The 21762-nt window shown below is 43.1% G+C and overlaps 1 protein-coding gene across 7 annotated transcripts in view; it reads right to left on the reverse strand.

Moving 5' to 3' along the window:
• Ripor2 (RHO family interacting cell polarization regulator 2) overlaps nucleotides 1-21762 on the reverse strand; it is a 219734-nt gene that overhangs the window by 8046 nt on the left and 189926 nt on the right. For all 7 annotated transcript variants that reach the window (XM_087181228.1, XM_087181231.1, XM_021260552.2 and 4 more), the window contains 6 exons: nucleotides 19259-19427; nucleotides 15887-16022; nucleotides 14526-14687; nucleotides 13188-13346; nucleotides 10682-10884; nucleotides 2092-2175 (listed from right to left, as the gene is read on the reverse strand). In XM_087181228.1, the coding sequence (XP_087037354.1) occupies nucleotides 2092-2175; nucleotides 10682-10884; nucleotides 13188-13346; nucleotides 14526-14687; nucleotides 15887-16022; nucleotides 19259-19427 (913 nt within the window). The remainder of the gene's footprint in view (nucleotides 1-2091; nucleotides 2176-10681; nucleotides 10885-13187; nucleotides 13347-14525; nucleotides 14688-15886; nucleotides 16023-19258; nucleotides 19428-21762) is intronic.

Here is a 21762-nt window from a genome sequence, read left to right on the forward strand (position 1 = left end):
GAAACAGCCCACTGTACTCCATAGATGCATAAAATATTTGTCAATTAAAAATAAAACCTAAGAAAGAACTCCTATTCTTTAGCTTATGTACTAAAACAGAAGAGAAGAATAAAAGTCAATGATGGGAATTCTATTTGCATATTTTACAAACATTTATTGAGCACTCTGTGAGCCAGGCAGTTCACAACGCTTGAGAGATTCTACAGTAAACCAGTTGTGGTCCTGGCTCAAAGAGCTCACAGTCCAGTGGAAAGGCAGATCGCTAAACAAGGAGTTATTGTAACGGCCAAAGGGCTGAGTCTGTGCTGGGGGAGAACTGGGAGGCAACCTGTCTAGGCAGGGACGTCTTCGTGGAGGAAGGCGTGTGTTAGAGATGTTGGCCAAGGTTAGACCCATTGTGGGTGTGTGGGAGAGTGACTGTGGAAAAGGAAATAAATTCTAGGCCAGAGCAATAGCTTGAGAAGTGCCTCAAATCCAGAAGTAGCCAGAGATAATGTATGGAGAAGGAAGGGTTAAATCAAGGAGAGCTTTATAAACCATGTTAAAGGATTTGGACTGAATTTTAAGTTCATGTCTGAAATCCAGGTCTAAGTCCTAATTCAATGATCACAGAAAGTAGATGTTCACCTGGGAGATCATATGTGTGGGGTTCTCGGAACCTTTATGGGCCCACTATTGAGGGCAGGTGGAAGAAACAGGGCTGCTGTCCCCAAGACAAAAATTCTTTTGCTGAGATGCTAGAGCAGTTGAGAAGGGACAATAAATCATGCTTTTCTTTCTTGGAGAAAAGCAAGGCTTATAAAGTAGCAGTGGTGGTGCTGGGTGCTGGGAGGGGCAAAGTGGAGGGAGCCCAGTGTGGAGGCCAGGGTGATTCTAGCCTATGGAGACAGATGGCAGACCTGAATGCAGAGCTCACTTGGCTTGAGAACCTGATCTCTCAAGGTTGTTTCTGGGCTGATTATAGAGAAGAAAAATGGAGAATTTCTGCTTGTTCTCATTAACTGTTTTAGAACATTGTGTTTCTTGACCTGTTGGCGAGGAACGACTGCTGGCGGGGGGTGAGAAATGATGCATTTTTCACATTATGCTGTGTGAACCCTTCCTCAGGAGCTGGGGCTGCAAGATGGTTTTGAAAGAGGTCTTCTATTCAGTAGCAAGGATCCCACCTCTTAGGAGGAAAGGAACAAGGAGGAATCCGGGTCCCCAGACCTGAGACACTCCAGGGTTAAAACTTGAGCCTTTGCCTTTCCCTGCACAACACCTAAATCCATAAAAATGCAGACAGGTCACTGTGTCTTCATTTATATAAAATCCAATCACAGACACCCAGTCCCTGTAAAAAGCATGGCCAAATCAACAGTCATCGCTGTGAGCTTTGTTTTTTTGCCACTTTGAAGGTAATTTTTTGACCAAGTAACAAGGAAGGCAAAGTTTCCCACAGTTGTTTTTCTTCACAGCTCATTAACTTTTTCTTTTGAGGCATTAATCCTTTTCTTTATGTCCCATTGGGCCTGTCTCTCCCTGCCCCTGTCCCACCAGCCCATCCAAGATTTTAGTCAGTTCGAAGGTGTGGTCTTCTCATTCTTCTCTCAAGGCTAATTAGTCTTGTTTATTTATTTTTAAAGGTAGGTCAAATATTAAAGTACCCATTGAAAAGTAAACTCTTTCTGCTTGGGAATTCTCAGCTCTTTCTTTTTCCGTTTACATTTTAGCTCTCTCCCACCTCACTAACACTGCCCTCCAACACAGTTAAGATAGGTTAGCTACCTAACAAAGAGAGCTTCATGGGAAAGGGCCTGGGAATTTAGTGGCACAATGAATTTTGATACTTCTTTGCAAATTGGATTTTTCCTTGCTATTTGTAGTACACAATATATATTGGTGAAATTACCCTGTCATCTTTATTTTAGGATGAGGTACTTGTCTAAGACTAACCCAAAGGCAAATGTTCCTGTGGACTCTTGCAAGACATTATTTTCTGCCATTGTTGACTTTAGTCACATGCAGTTACTGTTTAAGGGAAAAAAAGTAAGGATCCCACAACTAATAAACAGCCAAAAGGAGATGAGAGATACTGTGGCTAGGCTTTACCTGCAGGGTTTTCAGGGCCAGGCACGCTGCCTTCTGGAGCTCCAGGTTGGTTTCTGTTAATGTTTTGCAGTAATAGAGCAAGGCCTGAAAGAGAAGGAGGGCATCGTGAGATAGCTGGAATCATTTGGCATTTAAGAGGTATGTGGCATTTTCACTTTTTGCAATAAGTGACAGTGTAAAGGGAGGAATTTTGTGCTACTTTAAGAACACACCAAAAAATCCATTAAAATTCATGTTGATTATAAGAGCTATGTGTCTATGCAATAAACTGACCTGATACTCTACCAGGTCATGGACTCTGGAGATACGAAGTTGGAAGATGCAAAGTTATGAGTCTAGCTTTTTTTTCTTCTTCTTCAGTGATTGGTTCTTTCCCTTTATCAGTTTTCAAAATAATGAGTTAGCTCATTAGCAAACTCTAACACAAACTTTTATTTTTAAAATATGTTATTGTTTTTATATTGATTGATTTTTTTGAGACAGGGTCTTGGTATCTAGTCCATGATGGCCTTGAACTTGCTGTGTAGCCCAAGCTGGGTTTGAACTTGGAATCCTGCCTCACCTTCTCAAGTGCTGGAATTAGAGGCATGTACAACCACACCGGAATATTGTTTTTGTTTTTAATTGACACATATTTGTGTGGATTTAAGGTAAATGATTAAATCAGAGTAATTAGCACTTTTATCTCCTCAAATGTTTATCATGTCTATGTAGTAAGATCCTTTGGACTCTTTCTTTTTAGTTATTTTGAAACATCATAAATTACTATAGACTAAAATTACCCTACTGTGCTATAGAACACCAGGACCAATTCATTCTGCTAACCCAACTGTTCTGATACCTCTTTCTACTCCATTTCCCCCCTACTGAATCTAGCTTTTAAGGGGCCCTTTAGATCTGGCAGAAATTCTGTAACCATTTTGAAAGAAGTCAGTGAAGAAACACATTAGATGTGACAGCAAGCTACAGGATATCGAGTAACTCAGCTAGAGAAGAGGCATCTTTTGGAGCACCAGGGTGGGTTTCATGAAAATCTTTGAATTGGACCAGAAAGGATGGGTTTGGTTTCAGTTGGGAAACTGAGGGAGAAAAGGGCATTTGGACAGCAATAAGGAAGGCAGGAGCAGACAGGAAGTTCCAGTGAGAAGGTGGTGGGTTTGGCTGAAGGCTTGCTGTTTGATATGTAGCACGTGGATGCAGTCTTTCACAGTGCAGAGGGAGTAGCTCAGAGGCAGAGTGCTTGCTAGCCCATGAGAGGCTCTGGGTTTGAGCCCCAGCACTTCAGGAAAATGTTCTTAATTTACCAAGCTAATGTTTTCTTAAATGGTTTATAAAGTGGGTACTGCTTGTTAATTCAAATGGGTAAGAAGCACTATAAGTTATATATATATTTTTTATATAAGTTATATTTTAGTTCACAGGAAAATTTGAACAATAATGACTTTTGAAAAGCATGAGAGGTGGAAGGGGAGAACTAACTTTTCATCTTAGTAGGATGTACTGTACATATTTTGCTATTTTCCTGAATTATTTTATTTTAAAAAGCAGAACTTAACATCAGAGCACCGTGCTGAAATACTATCTGTTGGATCAATAGATGCTGTCACTCTGTCATTTATACAATGGTCTTTTTTAGATTTTTCTCCAGGGCCGTGTGGCTGGTCAAAGTCTTAATTCCATGCCTGGATCATCTCCACAGCATTCCTGCTCCCAGTGCTAATGACTCCACCCGATCATCTCCCTCAGGTAAGTCTGGCATCACAAGCTCCTCCTACCCACTTGCACAACAGTTTTCTCCTCTCCTCCCCCTCCTTCCCCTCCCCTCCCCCTCCTCTCCTACCCACCCTTCTTCTGCATAGCACCAAACTGAAACTTCTCATTATGGGCTTTCAAGGTCCCACGCCACCTGGCCACCCATGATCTCATGCTGCTCTCTTCCTGAGTGTGCCCTGGGGCCGTATTGGTTCTTCACAGAGAACTAACTGCATGGTTCAACTCTTCTTGTCCATAGACCTCGGCTCTGATTGTCTTCAAAATTTGTGCAGGACCCAGGCTCCATGCCCCACTTCACCAGCCATGGTGCGAGCGTCTCTGGCTTTCTTTTCTCTGCTATGACTGCTATGACTTTCATTTTCTTTATTTATTTTGTGGCACTGGGGATCGAACCCAGGGCTTCCCAGTGCTGAGCATACATTCTATCACTGAGCTACATTTTTTGCTTTTTTTGTCTTGAACGTTAACTGTCACTATTTATATGTACCTGCATTTTAAAGCCTGCCTGCCTGTCTGCCTTCCTCCCTTCTGTGGGACCAAAATGACTCCATTTTGGAGCCGTCTCCTTTGTTCTCTCAAATTTGTGCTTAAACTAGGAATTCACCACTTGAAATTCCTGAGTTTATTACCCAACCACCTGTGTACCCGGGGAAAGAGCGTTCCAGGCACACTATCTATAAGATAAGCAGTTAATGAGCTAACTATCCACACAAGATAGATGCGGCCATTAGTCGGTGGGTCTGCTAACGATCAGTATGTGACAATCGGCCGTTAATCTTTGCCCCTTTCTCCCTTACAAAAACCAATACGTAATCCCCTTCGACCCCCAAAGCCTAGCCAACCAAAACCCTACACTTCATATGTATTAAGTATTAACCAATCACCTGGCTACTAATAACCAAAGCTTGTTGTATTCTCAATAAAAACCCTGCTAGTTTGGGACTCAGGGCTCTCAATCTCGATCCGCTGTGTCGGTGACAATTGAGAGTCCCTGCTTAAGCTTGAATAAACGACCCTTGTGTGCTTACATCGGAAACGGCCTCCTGGTGGTCTTTGGGACTTCACAATCTGGGCACAAGACTTCCTTCCTTCCTTCCTTCCTTCCTCCCTCCCTCCTTCTCTCCCTTCTTTCCTTCTTTCCCTTCTTCCCTCCCCTTCCTTTCTGTTTTCTCTTTCCTCCTCTCCCCATCACCATTCCCTTACCTTCTTTCTTTTGTGGTCATGGAGACTGAACCCAGGGCCTTCACACTGAACTCTACCCCCAGCAGTATATATATTTCTAAAATGTATCTCGATTTTCCAGTATGATTTTGGCCGTATCACTTAGCTTCCTGTGCTTAGTCTGCTAATCTATAAAATGGTTGTAATGATGAGAACTACTTACAGGACTTTGTGAAACTAATGTGGTAAGATAAGAACTGAAAATAGCCCCTGGCACAAAGTGAGCCCTAATAAATATAACTATAATATTGCATTTATTCTTACACATACATATTCACGTAACTGTTTATTCATGCTCTTGTTTATAGGAGAAAAACACCACAGTGACCTCATTTAGATTGAGGGTTTTTTGGGGGTGCTGGATATTGCACACCCTAAGCACATGCTCTAACACTGAGTATCCCCAGCCCTTATGTAGAGCTCTTTTACAGACAAAAACTTTGGTTTCTTTTTAAAACTTATTTAACTCCTTAGCATCTAGAATGATATTCTGTGCTTGGTGAGGCCCCTTCGAATCTGGAGCCACCAGAGTACTGTTCCAACAGCTCAAATGTATAGTCAGCCAGTCAGTGACACGCTTGCTCAAGGGTGACGTGTTTCTGCTGTAGTCACTGATAGCTAGGATTAAACACATCCTGTCTTCTCGGTTCTGAAGAATAACTCCATTCTTTTTTTTTGATGGAGACATAAAGCCAGGTATGGTGGCACATGTCTGTAATCTCAGCACTCTGGAAGGCTGAGGCAGGAGGATCACAAATTTGAGCCCAGCCCAGGCAACTTAGTGAGACTCTGCCTGGAAATGAAAAGGGCTGGGGATGTAGCTCAGTGAGAAGGCCCTGGGTTCAATCCTCAGTACCACCAAAAATTAATAAATAAGTAAATAAAGGAAGAAATGAGATGTACTTCACATACCACAATGCTTACCCCTTGAAGTGCACAATTCAGAGGTTTTCAGCATATTCCCAAACCATCACCACTCTCTGAGAATATTTTCTCAGAAATAAATCAAAAAGAAATCCTGCACCCCCTGGTAGTCCTTCCCATTGACCCTCCCTCCTCCCCGTGGTGACCACCCAACTGCTCTGTCTCATGGTTTGCCTATTCTGGACATTTGACAGAAATAGACATAGAGTATGTGGCTTGCATGTCTTCCTCTTTCAGGTTTCACTGAGGCTGTACCATGCTGTTAGCCTTTTTATGGCTAAATAATATTCCACCACATGGCGAGACTGCATTTTGTCTCTTTACTCACTAGTTGATGGACATCTAGATTGTTTCTACCTTTTGGCTAATAGGAGTAATTAATGCTGATGTGAACATTTGCATGCAAGATTTTTCAGAGACATATAGTTTAAAGTTAAAGGAAGCAGAGTTATGCAGTGTAGGTTATTAAAGAAAGAAAAACAGTAATAATAGTAATAACTCTACTACACTTAGTTAAGAGTCTGGGCTTACCTTTTGACCTCAACCATTTTCTACCTGGGGAAAACAGAAAACAAAACAAAACAAAACGCCCCAAAGGGGTGGGCAGGGTAACATTCAAGGGGCCAGTGTCCCCTAGACAAGGACAAGGTGACTGTCCTGAGGCTTGAGTAACTTTTCCAGAGCTCCTGTTTCCAGTGGTGGCCTGATGTCCAGGTCTACGTCTAGCATTTTACCCCTGCTGAACCTTGTTACCATGCCAACATGCTAGCGAGGAAGGGCAATTTAAGTTTTTCTCAGCCACTTCTGTAAGTCTTAGGATATGAGGTTTCGTAAGGGTTGGTTTGTTGGTCAAACCTTGAAGGTCACTATGAAGATCATTAGGAGGGGGTCAGAGGGAGACACCTGTCAAAGTCCATCTACTTTACAATTTTAACAAGGGCTAGTGCTGGAGGTCAAAAGCAATGGATGGCCATACACAATGCTGAGTCATGACCCATGGAATTTGGTTAGCTGAGTGGAAATTATTTCGGTCTATCCCATTTCTGGGACACATGTGTTATAAACATGTGCATATGTAAATTCAAAAATATTAATTCACTTATTCAACGAACAAATGACCAGCCACTTATGTGCCAGGATAACATATGCCTAAGTTGACTTTGCAGATGCTGCCTGCCCCATGAACTTTATCTGAGAAGCTGAGCAGCCAGAGGCATCCTAACACGGCACTGTGCTCATCTAAGACCACGGCAATCCCCCAGTGCAAGGTTTGTGGGTCACACTCTCTCTTAAACATGAATGTCAGCCTCCAGTGATGAGGGGGAACCAGAGGTGCACAATTCAAGACAGTATTTGGCCTTTCTCATGCTGTGTAGAGATCCACGACCTTACGAGATCACCCATCACATGATCACCCCGTTGTGTACTTTAGTTTGAGTAGCTGCTGAAGAAATGTCAGATTGCTGACAGTTTCAGGAAGTAGAGAAGGAGTCCCAGTCTGCACTGGTGCTTCCAGGCTAGGATTCTCATCTGCAGAGGGACCCTGAGAAGACACCCTGTTGCACGAAGGAGGCGGCAGCATCACCTCAGGCAGATCCTTGATGACTACAGAAGAGACTACATCATAATACAAGAATATAATTGCAAAAGAGGGGGTATATTTTACTTGTATGAGGGTATTAGGGAAAAAGCATAAAACTGTGAATCCACTTGTCTCAGTAACTGTGATTTCTATAGCAAGGTTCCAGGTTCATGCTGCCAGTTCTCACTCAGCAAGTATTGTATTGCTTTAGCTTTCACATCTATTTTCAAGAACTTAATGTACATGGTATGGTCAAAATATAGGGTGAATGTTTAAAGTTTCACAAATTTATTATAGTAAAGGACATTGCATTAATCTCCCTCAAAATCTCTCTCTTGCTTTGAACACACATCCCATTCTTCTTACCACTTTCTGAAGCAGTTCTGGAAGTCTTCTTTTGCAAGTGTCTTTAGTTTGCACTCTTGTGGCTGCTTTGATTTCCTGGATTGATTCAAAATGTTTAAGTCTCATGGTTCCAGATTCGATGGACAATGTGGATGAAGACACGTCATAATGTTTTTAAGAGCCTGCCTTTCCAATGGATAGTGCTTGGCAGTACCATTTACCACACTTTTTATCATACCTTAAAGATGTGAAAGAGGACTTCTGGAACTTCTTCAGAAAGTGGCAAGACTATTCAGTAGGGTGTGTTCAAAGAGAGGGGGAGTATTTTGAGGGGGCTTAATGGCAATGTGTCTTTTACTGTAATATATTTTAAAATGTAAATTTCCTTGGTATTTTTTGATCACACGTTGTACTAATTTTTGCTGTTCTCTATAAGAAAAAAAAAAAAAGAAGGTGTTCAGGCTTTGGTTCAGGTGTCACACATTTCTAGGTAGTAATCCAAATTCTACCACTTAAGAGTATAGAATCTTAGCTAAGTGCAGCTCTCCAGAGCCTCAGTTTCCTGATCTATAAAACTGAGGAAAACAATATCTACCCCATTAGAGGTAAGAGAGTGACACAGTGCCTGTGTAGCATAAATACCCAGCAATATGCAGTCTTTATTATTCTTGTTTTTCTGAGTACACTGGAAACTCTTCAAAGGCAGAGACTATTTTCCCTTTATTTCTACTGTGTCCACAAACCCGTCTCAACAGCAGTATGGACACAGCAGTTATTGAATAAAGAAATATTCACGAAAAATTAACCAGAGAAAATAAACATCAGAGCTTACTTGGAATAAAAGAAAGCATTTAAACTGCAGTTGGTACCCTAAAAGTAAAAGACACATCAAAAACAGACAGGGGTGTGCCGTCTGCTAGTCAGGGCACGCTCCAGGGACACACCTTGTTAGGACCTCAGTCCTAAGAGAATCTCAGTCCTGCTCATGGACAACTTTGCACACTCAGGCATGTGTATGCACCGCTAACTACAGTGTTTGCACTTCTTTAATTTTCCTCTCTTTGATAGGGTTGAGAGTAGTTGGCCATAAAACAACCATATGAGTTAATTCCTCTAAAGACAAGAGCTTGTAGGAACAGACAATACATAGTTCATTCACCCTTTTGGGTCAACCTAGCATTAGGATGGATGATCAATCTTATGAGTCCTCAAATGCCAGCACACCCTTGTTTACAACACCCAAGAAAAGCTAAGCAAGCGCTTATCAAGAGTTCATCTGTGACCTTCTGAAGGACACGAGAGGCTCTCATTTGACAGCCTTGAGCTGATCTGAATTTTGATGAGTAAGTCTTTAGAATGATTTCAAATGATAAAGGGTGCCCACAGGAGTCCTGTCTCTCTAGAGCCCCCTGTGCTTGAATTGCAGATTCCTGCAACATCTAGAAAGCTGATGCATTAAAGCTGAGGGAGGTGTGAATCCTCTATTCTGTCCACAGGGAAGTGGTTTTCAAGAATGAAAGTATCCTATGCCTTTGTAACTAATAGTGGGATGAACTGACCCCAAACTACTTATGAAAAGGCCAGCTGCATCCATACATGCACGCATATGTTCATCTGAATGGTTTCCAACTTGGAAACTATAGAAATGTCTACCAATAGAGAATGAGCATTCATTCAAAAATGTAATGAAATAGATCAGTATGTTTTAGCATGGAAAGAAAATAACCATGACAGATGATCAATTTTTTAAAAAAGGTTATTAAATAGAACAATATGATCTTATTTAAAAAATTACATAGGTTACCATATATAGATAAAATGTGAAGGAACAGATAATGAGTTATTAACAGTTTTCTCAAGAAGACGGACAGGGCACTTGACTATATTTCTATTGTTTTAATCATTTTACCAAAAATATTTTTATTTGTGGTATCAGGGATCAAACCCAGAGGTTCTACTACTGGCTACATCCCCAGCCCTTCTCATTTTTTATTTTGGTCACTTCTTTTTTTTTTTTTTGGTACCAGGGATCGAACTCAGGTCCTTGCGCTTGCGCAGCAGGTGGCGAAACCACTGAGCTAAATCCCCGCCCCGGCCCTCTCATTTTTTATTCTGAGACAGGGCCTCATTAGGTTGCCCAGGCTGGACTCAGACTTCTGATCCTCTTTGCTCAGTGTCCTGAGTAGCTGTGGTTATGGGCATGTGCCATTGTGCTTGGCAGAAGGGGAAGCAAAAAGATTCAAGATGTGTCACTTACAGGTACCAAACACTCACAGTGAATACAAATTTTGTATGTCATGAAGAAAAACTTTAAAAAAAAATAATAGTAAGGATGAAACCGGGGAAAGGGTATTTAGAGTCGGAGGGAGAGAGGTGGGTGGGAAGGGGAAGGGGATTAAAAAAGAACCGAGCTGCGTTATGAACATGCCCCTACTTCCCAAGATGAATGTGAGCTTTATGTACTGCAAATATACTAATAAAATTTAAAAAATTGTTGGGAAAAAGAAAGCATTATTATTATCATTATCATCATCATGTGTATTTTTTTGCTCTGCCAGGATCAAACCCAGGGCTTTGCACATGCTAGGCAAACACTCTAACACTGAACTACATCATCAGTCCAGAAAACATTATTAATAAGGAGAAGAAAGTTATTTTATAAGAGAATGGAAGTTAAAATGCTAATAATGAATAACGGGAGATTAAACACACTCGTGTCTTGATGGCCATGAGTCAGTGTCCTACCTTTTCCCTGAAATGCTCGTTTTTGGAGGCTGCTGTCAGGAAAAGCCTCACAGCCTCACTGACTTCACTGCTGTCTCTGGTCAGCAGCAGAGCCAGGGTCCTAAAGACCTCTTGCTGGGCTGGGAGGTTGCTGGGAGAGAGGTCATTCAGGGTCTGCAGCAGCTTCTCCTCTCTCAGCGACTGTAGAGTCTGAACCATGGAAACTAGAAGGGAAGACGGAGACTGAGTTCATACTTGTACAGTTCAGTGGCACATTCATTAAAAATATAAGTATTTTATGTATATTTTTATGACATAAGGCCCAAGTATTTATGAAAAAATTAGCCTATGATCAAGGTGGTATTTCAATTACAATAGTGAGAAAAAGACAGATTATTCAAGTAATATATTGAGGTAAGGGGTGATTCATATGGGAAAAAAGTGATGTTGGATTTCTATTTTTGAGTGCAAAGATAATGTATAGATGAATTAAATAGTCAAACATAAACAGATACAATTAAGAAAGTATCAAGAAATACTTTTAGTTTTTGGTACTGAGGATCAAACTTGGGACTTTGCGCTTTCGAGGCAGGCAGCAGAACCACTGAGCTACATCCCTGCCCTCAAGAAATATTTTTACCATTTTCCTAATACACATGTAGCAAATACAGTTGCTCTGTCTTAGGCAAAACCCAAATCCTAGGAGAAGTTGAGTCTGTAGTGAGGCAGGTGGCTCCCGTGGAGAAACTCATTTAGTTGACTGGAATACAGAGGTAATATGATAAAAACAGGGCTTGGGATTTCATGTGGGGAAACTGGCCATGTTCCATGGATCAGGAACGTACTCTGGTCCCTAACTGGAACAGCATCCTCTACCTACTGGACGAGTCTAAGAATTACCTAGATTTTTTTGTGTTTAATTTCCTATTTTCCTTGCTGTGGATTTTCTGTCAATGTCATTGTTTTGAGGGAACAAGGGAAGGAGGGGAAGAGGTGGAAAAAGAATGAAGATGTGTTATTACATGTCTCAACTCCGCACGATGAATGCGATCATTATGCACTGTAAGACTGGTCTAATAAAAAATACCCAGGTTAAAAAAGCCTCAGGAGTAGTATGTCTTATAATAGCTCAATAAACACATCACAGGGAGCACCCTACATGTTCAATAATGCAAATATATAAATCTACATTCAAATACAGGGCTGGTATAAAACTGATAAAACGTTTTCAAAGAATATTTAATAACATCAAACATGTCAAATCAAAAACAGGACATAACCCTAAAGAATATGCACAAGTTTGAAATCCAAAACCCATCTACATGCAACTGAAAAAATGCATAACCTTTTACACATGGGAGGATGAGGGATTTGAATCTTTTTCTTTATGGTTCTCTGTTTTCTGAATTTTTTTATAATGACCTTTTCTTTCGTACTTAAAAAAAAACCCAACAACTTGAAAGGTGACAGGTTTTTCCATCTGTCCTTCCCCACTGCTGCTGGTAAATGGTGTGTTCCCAGAGACCATGGAAGGTAAGAAACATAAACTAACACCCAAATGCCCAGAGTAATACAGACATTTGCTCAGGAAACTGATCTAGACTGAGACCAACTTAGTGTCAAGAAATGAGAGTATCACAAAGTGACGGCCTGTGGTGGTGACGTTGTCTCCTGCCTAAGTTCTCTTCCTGCTCCTTGCTCAGCCTGCTGTCTGCCATACAGGGTGATGCAGACAGTGCCCCACACTTTCCTCCTCCACGGGGCGCCACCCACGTCCTGACCATCTTGTTGCCAGGCTTAATGTTCTGGAAGGACAGGGGCCGAGCCTGGCTCTGCCCCAGACATGCTGCCACTGCCTGGTGCTCTGCCAAACTCTGCTGGTCCCAGGAACACCCTCATTCCTCCCGTCTCTCTGAACCACACTGTCAGGGATCCGAGGATGTACACAGCACAAACCTGGGAACCAGAAACCATACCTTTGCTGCCCGGAGAGGTTTGCATTCTATATAAACGCTGCACTGCTAATATTTGGAGTGCCACAGGAAATGGGGACAAGGACATCGTGGTCCCAGTCCTACCTGGGCTCCTTTTCTCCTTTCCCTGGATATGCAGCCTGCATTGACTTCTACCTTTTCTTACTTTCCCTTCCCACTGTGTCACCCCAGCCTTTTAAAGCTCATTATCACTGAAAACTCCACCAAAAAAAGCAATATAAAACACTATTGCCTTTGGGCAAATGGCAAATACATTACCAAGGGAAAGAAACCAAAGTAAACTCTTAAATCATTTACCAGCTTCCTGTTAATGGTATACCTCTGCTGGATAACTAGGAGGGTTAGTAAATCCAGGTTCCATTAACAAGAACTTTATTAGCTAAAGGTTCAGAAGTTATTTAAAAGACAAATCTCAGTTCAAATGTGGACTTACAGGAAAATACAAGCTACCAGCACTAGACATCATGATTAAAAAGATCAGGAATAATTCTGAACAGAGCCAGCACTGCAGTATGACAAAAGAACATGCCCACCTTGCCTGGCCAGCTGGCTCAGGCAGCTCTCCACGTCACTCATACCATGGCTGGTAAAATAACTGTGATACTGGAAAACAGTGACAACTTCTGAGGACAGGTTGGAGGAGAGCAGAGGCTCAGCCCGGTCCAGTATCTGGGACACCAGGGTTCGAAACACTACAAAGAAAAGAAACAAAGGAGAAACATGGCCATTCAGTCATTCGTCCATCCATTTCTACAAGATAGAGCAGAGTTCATGATATGAGTTAATCTTCGGGGGACAGCCAGATGACTTGAGCATGGACACACAACTGCCCACTGCTATTGAGGTCAAGATATAGAAGATCCCAAGCACCTCACTGGGTTTTCTTATACTCCTTCCTGTCTATAGCTATGTTCTCACCCTCACCATACAGAACTAAACCCCTGGCTTCTATTCAGTTCTCCTTAAACTGCATATAAATTGAATTATGCTTTTTGTATCTGGTTCCCTTTACCCAACAGAGTACCTGTGAAATTCACAAAAATTGTTGCTTGCAGCAGCAATATATCTTTTTAAAAATGCTATGTAACATCCTATGGCATGATTATACTATGATTTATCCATTCTTTTATTGTGAGTGTTTGAGATCTCCCAACTTTTGGCTGTCATTAATAAAGCAAAGATCCTTCTTTCTTGCGAATATAAGCACTCATTTCTCCTCATATATTTAAGGGTAGAATTGCTGGCTCACAGGTTACAGTGGAAACTGCCAGTTTTTCCAAAGTGGTTGTACCATTTGACACACCCATATTGGTGACATTTAATGAAAAAAAAAAGAAGTATACACTTTAATACCAGGTTCAAATAACTGTAGACCAAAACATTGGAAAAAAAGTTGCATCTATACTGAAAACATAGAAACTTTTTAATCGTGCCAATATTCCCTTAGCAATACAGTGTATCAACTATTTCCATAGCATTTACACTGTATCGGGTGTTGTAAGTAATCCAGGGTCCTCAGGGGGATGTGTGGAGGTTATATACAAACACCACACCACTTTATATGAAGAACTGGAGCATCTGCAAATCGGTTATCTGCAGGGGCTCCTGGAACCAATTGCCATGGACACCAAGGAAAAACTGTCATGGCAACATAGGCCGCAGCACTTCTAAAAAGTCCCTGCTGATATTTTGAATTAAAACATATACAGTGTTTCACTTTCTTAACTCTGAGTACCCGATGTTCTCCTTGGAAAGCATGCCTTTCTTTTTCAGGCTGGCCTTTTGTGTGCCCCTTATCCCCAGGCTGCAGAACATGCAGTGGGAGAGCTGCACAAAAGGACAGAAATTCTCTGCCTTCTGCAGCCCCATACCTGGCTCTGCAAGTCCTGGGTATTCTTTGTTGAGGGCTCTGGCAAAGCTGGTCTCCAGCTGCCTGATCACCCTGTCCGCCGAGCTGTGGTAGACGCCGGCTGGGCTGCAGCATTTGGTCCAGAAGGACAGCAGAGACAGTTTTTTGTGGAATTCTGGAATGGCTGGAAAAGAAGAATGGCCCCCACCCATGACACATGTTATAGATGAAGGTGGTGCACCGGCTGGGGTGGAGTGAGACATCTTGGGGCCTTTTTAAGACTTTGGTTTTCAACTGGACCTACTACAAGATTCCTCTGCGACTGGCAGATGATTCAGAGGATGAAGAAGTTATGGAGAGGAACTTATCCTGTGGGAGGGGGATGAAGAAAATGCAGCAAAAACAAAGTTATTTGCTTTTAGGGACACAAAATACAGCATCTCTACCTGGGGAGACCCTCAAGCATCTCATCTTCTATAACTTTAGAGCAAATGTATATGGGGCCAGTGATGCAAAGGCCCTGAGCCTTTCCTGAAGGGGGTGGAACTTGCTGTGGTGGCTGGAGATTTCCCCTTCCCAGGTGGCTCTCAGATGGAAATGAGAACGCAGCATAGGGCCAGGGAATGCCTGGTTACTATCACCTTCCTTGGTCCTTATGATGGAGGAGGGGCTGGAAGGGGGAGGAGAGGAGAGGACACTGGTCACTTGCAGCCTGGATATCTACCCCTTCACGTGCCTCTCTTTCTGGGGTCACCTGCTCTTAGTGGGAATGGGCTCAATAGGCAGAAACCTACAGGGAGGACCCCTGGAAGTTATAGGCTTCATCAGAGATTACCAGGAGACCCCATTTCTATTCACATTCTAAAAAAAGGGCAGAAAATCATAGAGCCAGATCACACAAATGCAAAGGCATCATCCCTACATCAAGTTCTGCCTGTACAATGCTCAGAACCGGGGACCATTCTGGAGGCCTTGAATCCACATGGTTTCTGCCCTCCCTACCTGGCAGGGTTGAGAAAGATGGTCCACCTGAAAATCAGCTACTATGGGAGAGTCTTAGCCTCCTCCACAGCCTGAGAGCAGTCCTGATTGCCTGGCCCCAAGGGACCTCACCAGCAGAAAATGCCTGTGAAACTCAGTCTGCTGTTTCTATTTCTACATGAGTGTCTGACTTCCAGGGTTGGAGACCCTACAGAAAAAGCTGTGCATTTCTGATTTGATGCAGAAGGCTGAAGTGTGGCATTAACAAACCTGAAGTATGGAGAATTCATCCTAGTCTATGGCCCAAGGATGTTTTTCCACCTCCCCGTTAAAGCAAGGAGCAGGCAGAAGACTGGGCTGGCGTGGCCTCCCCCATGGGGTGAGTGACTGGCGGGAGCTTACCTTCCATGACAGAACTGATGTTCCCTATGTTCTCATCACTGACAGCTGCCAGCTTTTCCACCACTCGGGTCTGCCTGGAGAGCTTCTCTAAGAGATTTCTTGCTACAAAGGGGGTTTTGCTGGAGAAGACAATTTGCTGGTAAAACAAACAAAAGCACTGTTTCAACGATGCTGTTGTCAAGAGAACAAGTGTCCCCTCCCCACTGCTCCTTCCTGGACCTGGAGGTGGTGATGTCACACAGACTCAGTAGTGCCTGTGTGCCAACCTAAGAGCACTGCTCCCCCTGTGCCAGGAACATCTGAGGAGATCAGGATGGTGTCTGGCGCCTTCAATGCTTTTCATGCCTATGAAACTCAGAAATGTTGTCAGCAGGAGCACTGGAAGCCATCATAAAGCAGCCTCCCCTTTTACCTACTGTAAATCTAAGTCTCCTCTTCGAGCTTGGAGGGCTTGTTTAGGCTGTATCTTGGGGAATAAGGAGAAGAGGATTTGTTGTACAAGCCTAGTTATTTTCCACAGCATGGTTTTATTTCTTGCTTTCAAGCTGGAAATTGAGAGCAGATTGTCTAATAATCATACCTGCAATCAGAGCTGTCTCATTGTTAGTGCTTCCTACATACGGGGCCCTGGTCTGAGCCCTATAAATGTGAGGAGCTCGTGTTATTTCTCATAGTAATCTAATGAAGTGGGTGCTGTTGATATCTCTATTTTACTGATGAGGAAACTGAGGGACAGGGAAGATGAGTAACCCGCCCGAGGTCACATTAAGTATTAAGTGGTTGCACTGTGTGTGGGTCACAAGAATAAGGAACCCAGAGGGAGGAAAGGACATGGATACTTGTCTGCTTGGTGATTCTGCTCCTTGCAGTGTCTCTAGGAGCCCTGCCCAGGTCACCCGGGGGTGCGGATGCAGGCGCAGGATGCAGAGCAGACACACTATGCTGTTTTGCCTGAAGAATTTGGACTCTAATATGGATGCACTTTTGAACTTAAAAATCTAGCAATTAATTATGTACTAATGGTGTTCATGTAAGGAAGTACAGTAGAAATGTATGTTACTCTGAAAATAATTATAACAATTATGCTTCATATTGAATGCTCATTTTTATTTCTCTGCAATTATGTTGCCAATGCAGAAGGAAACTCACTGATTCAGGACTAAGTGCAAGTGAGACATTTCTCATCTTCACTCCTTCGATCTAATTCATATCTACTTCATATCTACTTCTCTTATTTTCTCGTCTGATCTTCCTCACAAAAGTGCTGGATAACATCAACCTGACTGTTGCACACTGATTCGTCTTGGGAGAAAACGTCATCCTTTTATGACAGAGAATTCTCTTATGTCTCACAAAATAGCTGCTTTACCTCTAAAGAGCAAAGAGGTGGTTTGCTCAGAAGACATCAGAATCCGCTAGGATAAAGAGCTACGAAAAGCACCCTATTCAAACAGTTGGTAAATGGTGAACAGTTCAAAGCCAAGAAAACGCCTTGTGTATCTTCATCAGAAAAGAGAAGTCCACCTTCTGCCATCGTGGTTGTCAAGGCCACGCTCCTTATGCAACAGGAGACTTCAGACAGGGTGTTGACCAACCAAGGGGCCAGAGTTAACACTGACAGCCAGTTTCCTCCGGCACATACATTGTCCGAGGATTCTTAAAGGCTCTTCATATGTGGTGAAAAAGCATATTCCTCCACAGGTCATCACAAATGTGTTACAGAGGGAGCAATGCAACACCCCTGGAGACTTCTCAGCCTGCTTCTTGCTTTCCTGCTGACCCTGTATTCTTGGGAGCACAATTCCTCTTTTTGTACTTTTTTTTTTTTTTCTGAGACAGGGTCTCACTATGTAGTTCAGGCTGACCTTGAACTCACTATGTAGGCCAGGCTGGCCTCGAACTTGAGGCAATCCTCCCGGCTCAGCCTTCCAAGTGCTGGGATAACAGGCATGTGCTCCCCCTTCTTATTCTATTCTTTCAATTTCCCTAAACCATTTTCATAAGTCCCCAACTTACGAATGAGTTCTGTTCTGGGAGAATGTCCGCAAGTCAGATTCATTGGCAAGTCTTACAAGGTGAATCTTATATACCTTTGACACAAATATACAATGCATATTGCTTTGCACTTCCTAGCAATCCCCCCAGCATCACTGCTGCTTTTCCTCTTGCTTCCGGACATCCTGGGCTTGGACTGAGCACTGCACTACTGTGCACTTTTGCACTGTACAATAAGCACACAGCAGCATAACTGTGACAGTGTCCACAGGCACATGAGCTACTTCCATGATTGCTTCTACAAATGTTTGTAATGTGAGTTTCATCCTATCTGCAAAAAGTTCACAATTCAAATGTTTGTAAGTTGGGCACTTACTGTATATTTGCTTCCATATTCTTTTTTCTTTCCTAGTAGTGGGGGCTGAATCTAGGGCCTTGCGCTAAGCTACATCCCTAGCTCTTTTTTATTTTTTATTTTGAGACAGAGTCTCGCTAACTCACTAAGTTGCCCAGCCTGGGGTCACTCTTGTGATCCTCCTGCCTCAGCCTCAGAATTCTGGGAATATACTGTGAGACACCACACCTGGATGCTTCCACGTTCTTATCTTGTTCCACACACATCCAAGCAGGAACAAGATTGGGAGAAGACAAACCACCAGGCCAGGGGAAGCATTGAAGTAGATGCTCTGAGGAAAAGACTGTTCTGTTCAGAAAGGCTGAAAGCCTTCTTGCAACAAAAGAGTTTCAAAATACTTGCTCCACTGTTGCAAAACCTAAAGTGATAAAGAGCTTGACATGAGAAGAAACAGCAGCCCTGTGGTATCCCAGGATGAGAGCTAACCGGGGTGATGATGGGCTAGAGAAATATTCCTTCTCAATGCTTGTAAAAATTATTTACTCAAATTCTGGAGAGACGTGGACAGATTCTCTAGTATTGTCAGGGAATTAGCTCAGTGGCACCACGCCTCCCTCGAAAGTGCAAGGTCCTGAGTTTGATCCCCGGTACAGGAAAAAAAAAAACTGTTCACAAATACTGGCATTCCAACTCCATCTGTAGAGGGCGGAATAGAAATCCTTTTTGCTCTTTCCTTAGTCATATTACTCTCATCTATTGCCAAGTGATTTTAAAGTGAGCACTAACCATATATCACCTCCTACCCTTTCAGGTCTTGAGGATTCTCAGTTTTAAAGTGGAAAACCCAGGGTTGGGGAAGGATGGACATGCCCATCAAAGTTTCTGTCTTGGTTCCAATCTAAGCAGGAGTGTTCTCTTATCTCTGAATTCTAATTTCCCTGGAAAAACTAGAAAATGGAGCATCCTTTCCTGGCACATCCACAGCCTGGGCTCTCGGGTGCAGATGTGGTCACTAAGCCTACCTGAATGAGCTGGGTGCAGTACTGCAGGTGGCGCACGATGGTGATGTCCAGGCTCTCATTCCCTGTGGTCAGCGGGAGAGGGCTTCCGGCCACGCTGGTCCCGACGCCAGTGTCTTCAGTCAGTGCTTCGCTAAGATGCCCCCTGGCTTCCGGGTGCACTGACCTGTAACTGGTGAAGCAGGAGGGTGGATGCAACATTAGCTACTTCTCCCTGTGTCCAAACCACAGGTCATGTCAACATGGCTGGTGTCAGGCCCCAGAGCACCCACTGAAGCAGTCTTTCACTCGCCTTCTTTGAAAGACAGAGATAACTTTCAAAAACAATGTAATTCAGCCCGGTTGCCAATTTGCCTGGTATTAAAAGAGCATGCAAACAAATTGCTTCTAGAATTCTGTTTGCTTCTCAAGCACAATGAACCACTTATAAAGGAGTTTCACCAAGAGGCCTTTGAAACATGCTCTCCTTTTGCATTTGTTGCACTTTCCTGCTCTGTTGACTGAGTAATTTGCCAAATTTTCTGGGATTAAACTGTCTTCTATATTTGTGGTTTCCCAAGAGTAATACCATTAAGAAATAATCTGTTAAAACCCTTTCCTGGCCTCAGATTAGTTGCTACTTGAAGAAAAAGAAAAAGGAAAGCTGCCAAGAAGAGAGACATGATGTTCTACTCAGGACCAAAGTTAAAAAGGGTGTTGGAACATTGAGAACATAGCTTAGTCCTGCTTCTTGGGCTTTGTTTAAACCTGCTATTGGACTATCTAGAGTTATATCATGATAGGCATTATGGTATCTAATTTTATTCTTTTCTTTTTTGTTATTGCTGTTTTGAGACAGGGTCTTGCTATGTAGTCCAGGCTGGCTTTGGGCTCACTATGTAGCCCAGGTTGGCTTTGAACTCACAGCACTCCTTCTGCCTAAGCCTCCTAAGTGCTGGGATTATAAGGGTGCACCACCACGCCCAGCTTGTTCGATTGTCTCACTGTGTAGTGCAGGCTGGCCTTGACCTCACTATGTAGCCCAGGCTGACCTCGAACTCACAGCGATCCTCTTGCCTTAGCCTCCTGAGTGCTAGGCCTTTGCCACCATGCCTGGCTAATTATATTCTTAACATGAGTTAGTGTGCTTGAGAGAAAGGGAGGGACACAGAGAAGAACATGGCTAGCAGGTATGTTAACAAGCATGTGTCCAGGTTCACATGGCTGCGTAGTAACAGGGCAGCTTTGGACATCCAGCCTCCTGCTCCTGGAGTCTACACCAAAGCTTGGAAGCTTGGGATGCTTTCCTCTGATTCACATCTGCCTCCAAGAAGAAAGCCATCAGCTTGTGTCCTGGCAATCAACACATATTTCACATACACACACAGTCACACACACACACACACACACGCACACACACACACTTTTCCCTAATACTTCTGATGACATATAGCAAGATTGATTGAATTAGATATATTTGATATCAGACTTTTGTAAAATGCAAAAAAGCTTTGGTGTTTTTGTAAAAATGCTGCTTATGGCAAGGAGAAAAAAGAGTAAGAGTTTAGACTGATTCTCAACCATAATCTAGCCTGTAACAGTTCAAGCTAACAAGTATACAGAAAATTCTCAGTGGAGGGCCTGGAAGTGGCTCAGTGGCACTGTGCCTGCCTGGCAAGCACAATGTCCTGAGTTTGATCCCCGTACCAGAAGAAAAAAAAAAGAAAAAGAAAATTCTCCATGGAAAAGCACTTGACACATTTAGTTGAGCTAGGAAAGTCTCAACATATACTGCATTCGAATAACTTAGGCATTACATTCAGTTACTAAATCTTCTTTCTTTTTATTCCCAGTTTTCATGTCATTGTTTTTTGTGGTTTTATTTTGGAAAAAGAAACCCACCCAGAGCAACAGAGCCCAAAACCTGGAACACTGCCCACAAAGAGATCTGGAAAGGTTGAAGAGCCGAAGCTTGTTGTAACTTGAAAGTCTGTTTAGGTCACCTCACGCCAAAGCCAAGTTGGGTAGGAACCCCACCCCTGCTTTGGGAAAGTGCTCATTCTCCCACAGTAATCACTGGAGTGAGGCTGTCCCATTGCGTTTGCTCTGCTTCACATGAAATCAAAGAGTGAACCCAGGACCTGGCTCTGAAGTTGGCTGTGCTGGGGAAGGTGACAGTCTTTCACCTCCACACTCTGCTCACCCAGAGAAGGTCACATTTCCCAGCTTGTGGGCTGCAGAACTAATGCCAGTTAGTGGTCAGGTCTTTACAAAGGGGCATAGGTGCCATGGGGCTTAAGCCTGGCCTTTGGTAAGTGCCCAGATGAGCTTACTCTGGAGTGGACTCAGGGGGATGAGGGAAAGAGATGAAGGGGCAGGAAAGCAAAGAGCAGCAAGACAGAGGCATGGGCCTGAGATGCACACCAGGAGAACCAGGCCCAACTGACCCTCCAGCAAGGGTCCTCCTCAAGCGCAGGGTGCCAAAGTAACATGGAATTAGTGTGACGAAGACAAGTCATAGAGTTAAC

Source organism: Heterocephalus glaber, unplaced genomic scaffold, assembly GCF_053883595.1.
Source record: "Heterocephalus glaber isolate CG9 unplaced genomic scaffold, H.glaber_assembly_v1.0 deba00001472, whole genome shotgun sequence".
NCBI classification, from domain to species: domain Eukaryota; kingdom Metazoa; phylum Chordata; class Mammalia; order Rodentia; family Bathyergidae; genus Heterocephalus; species Heterocephalus glaber.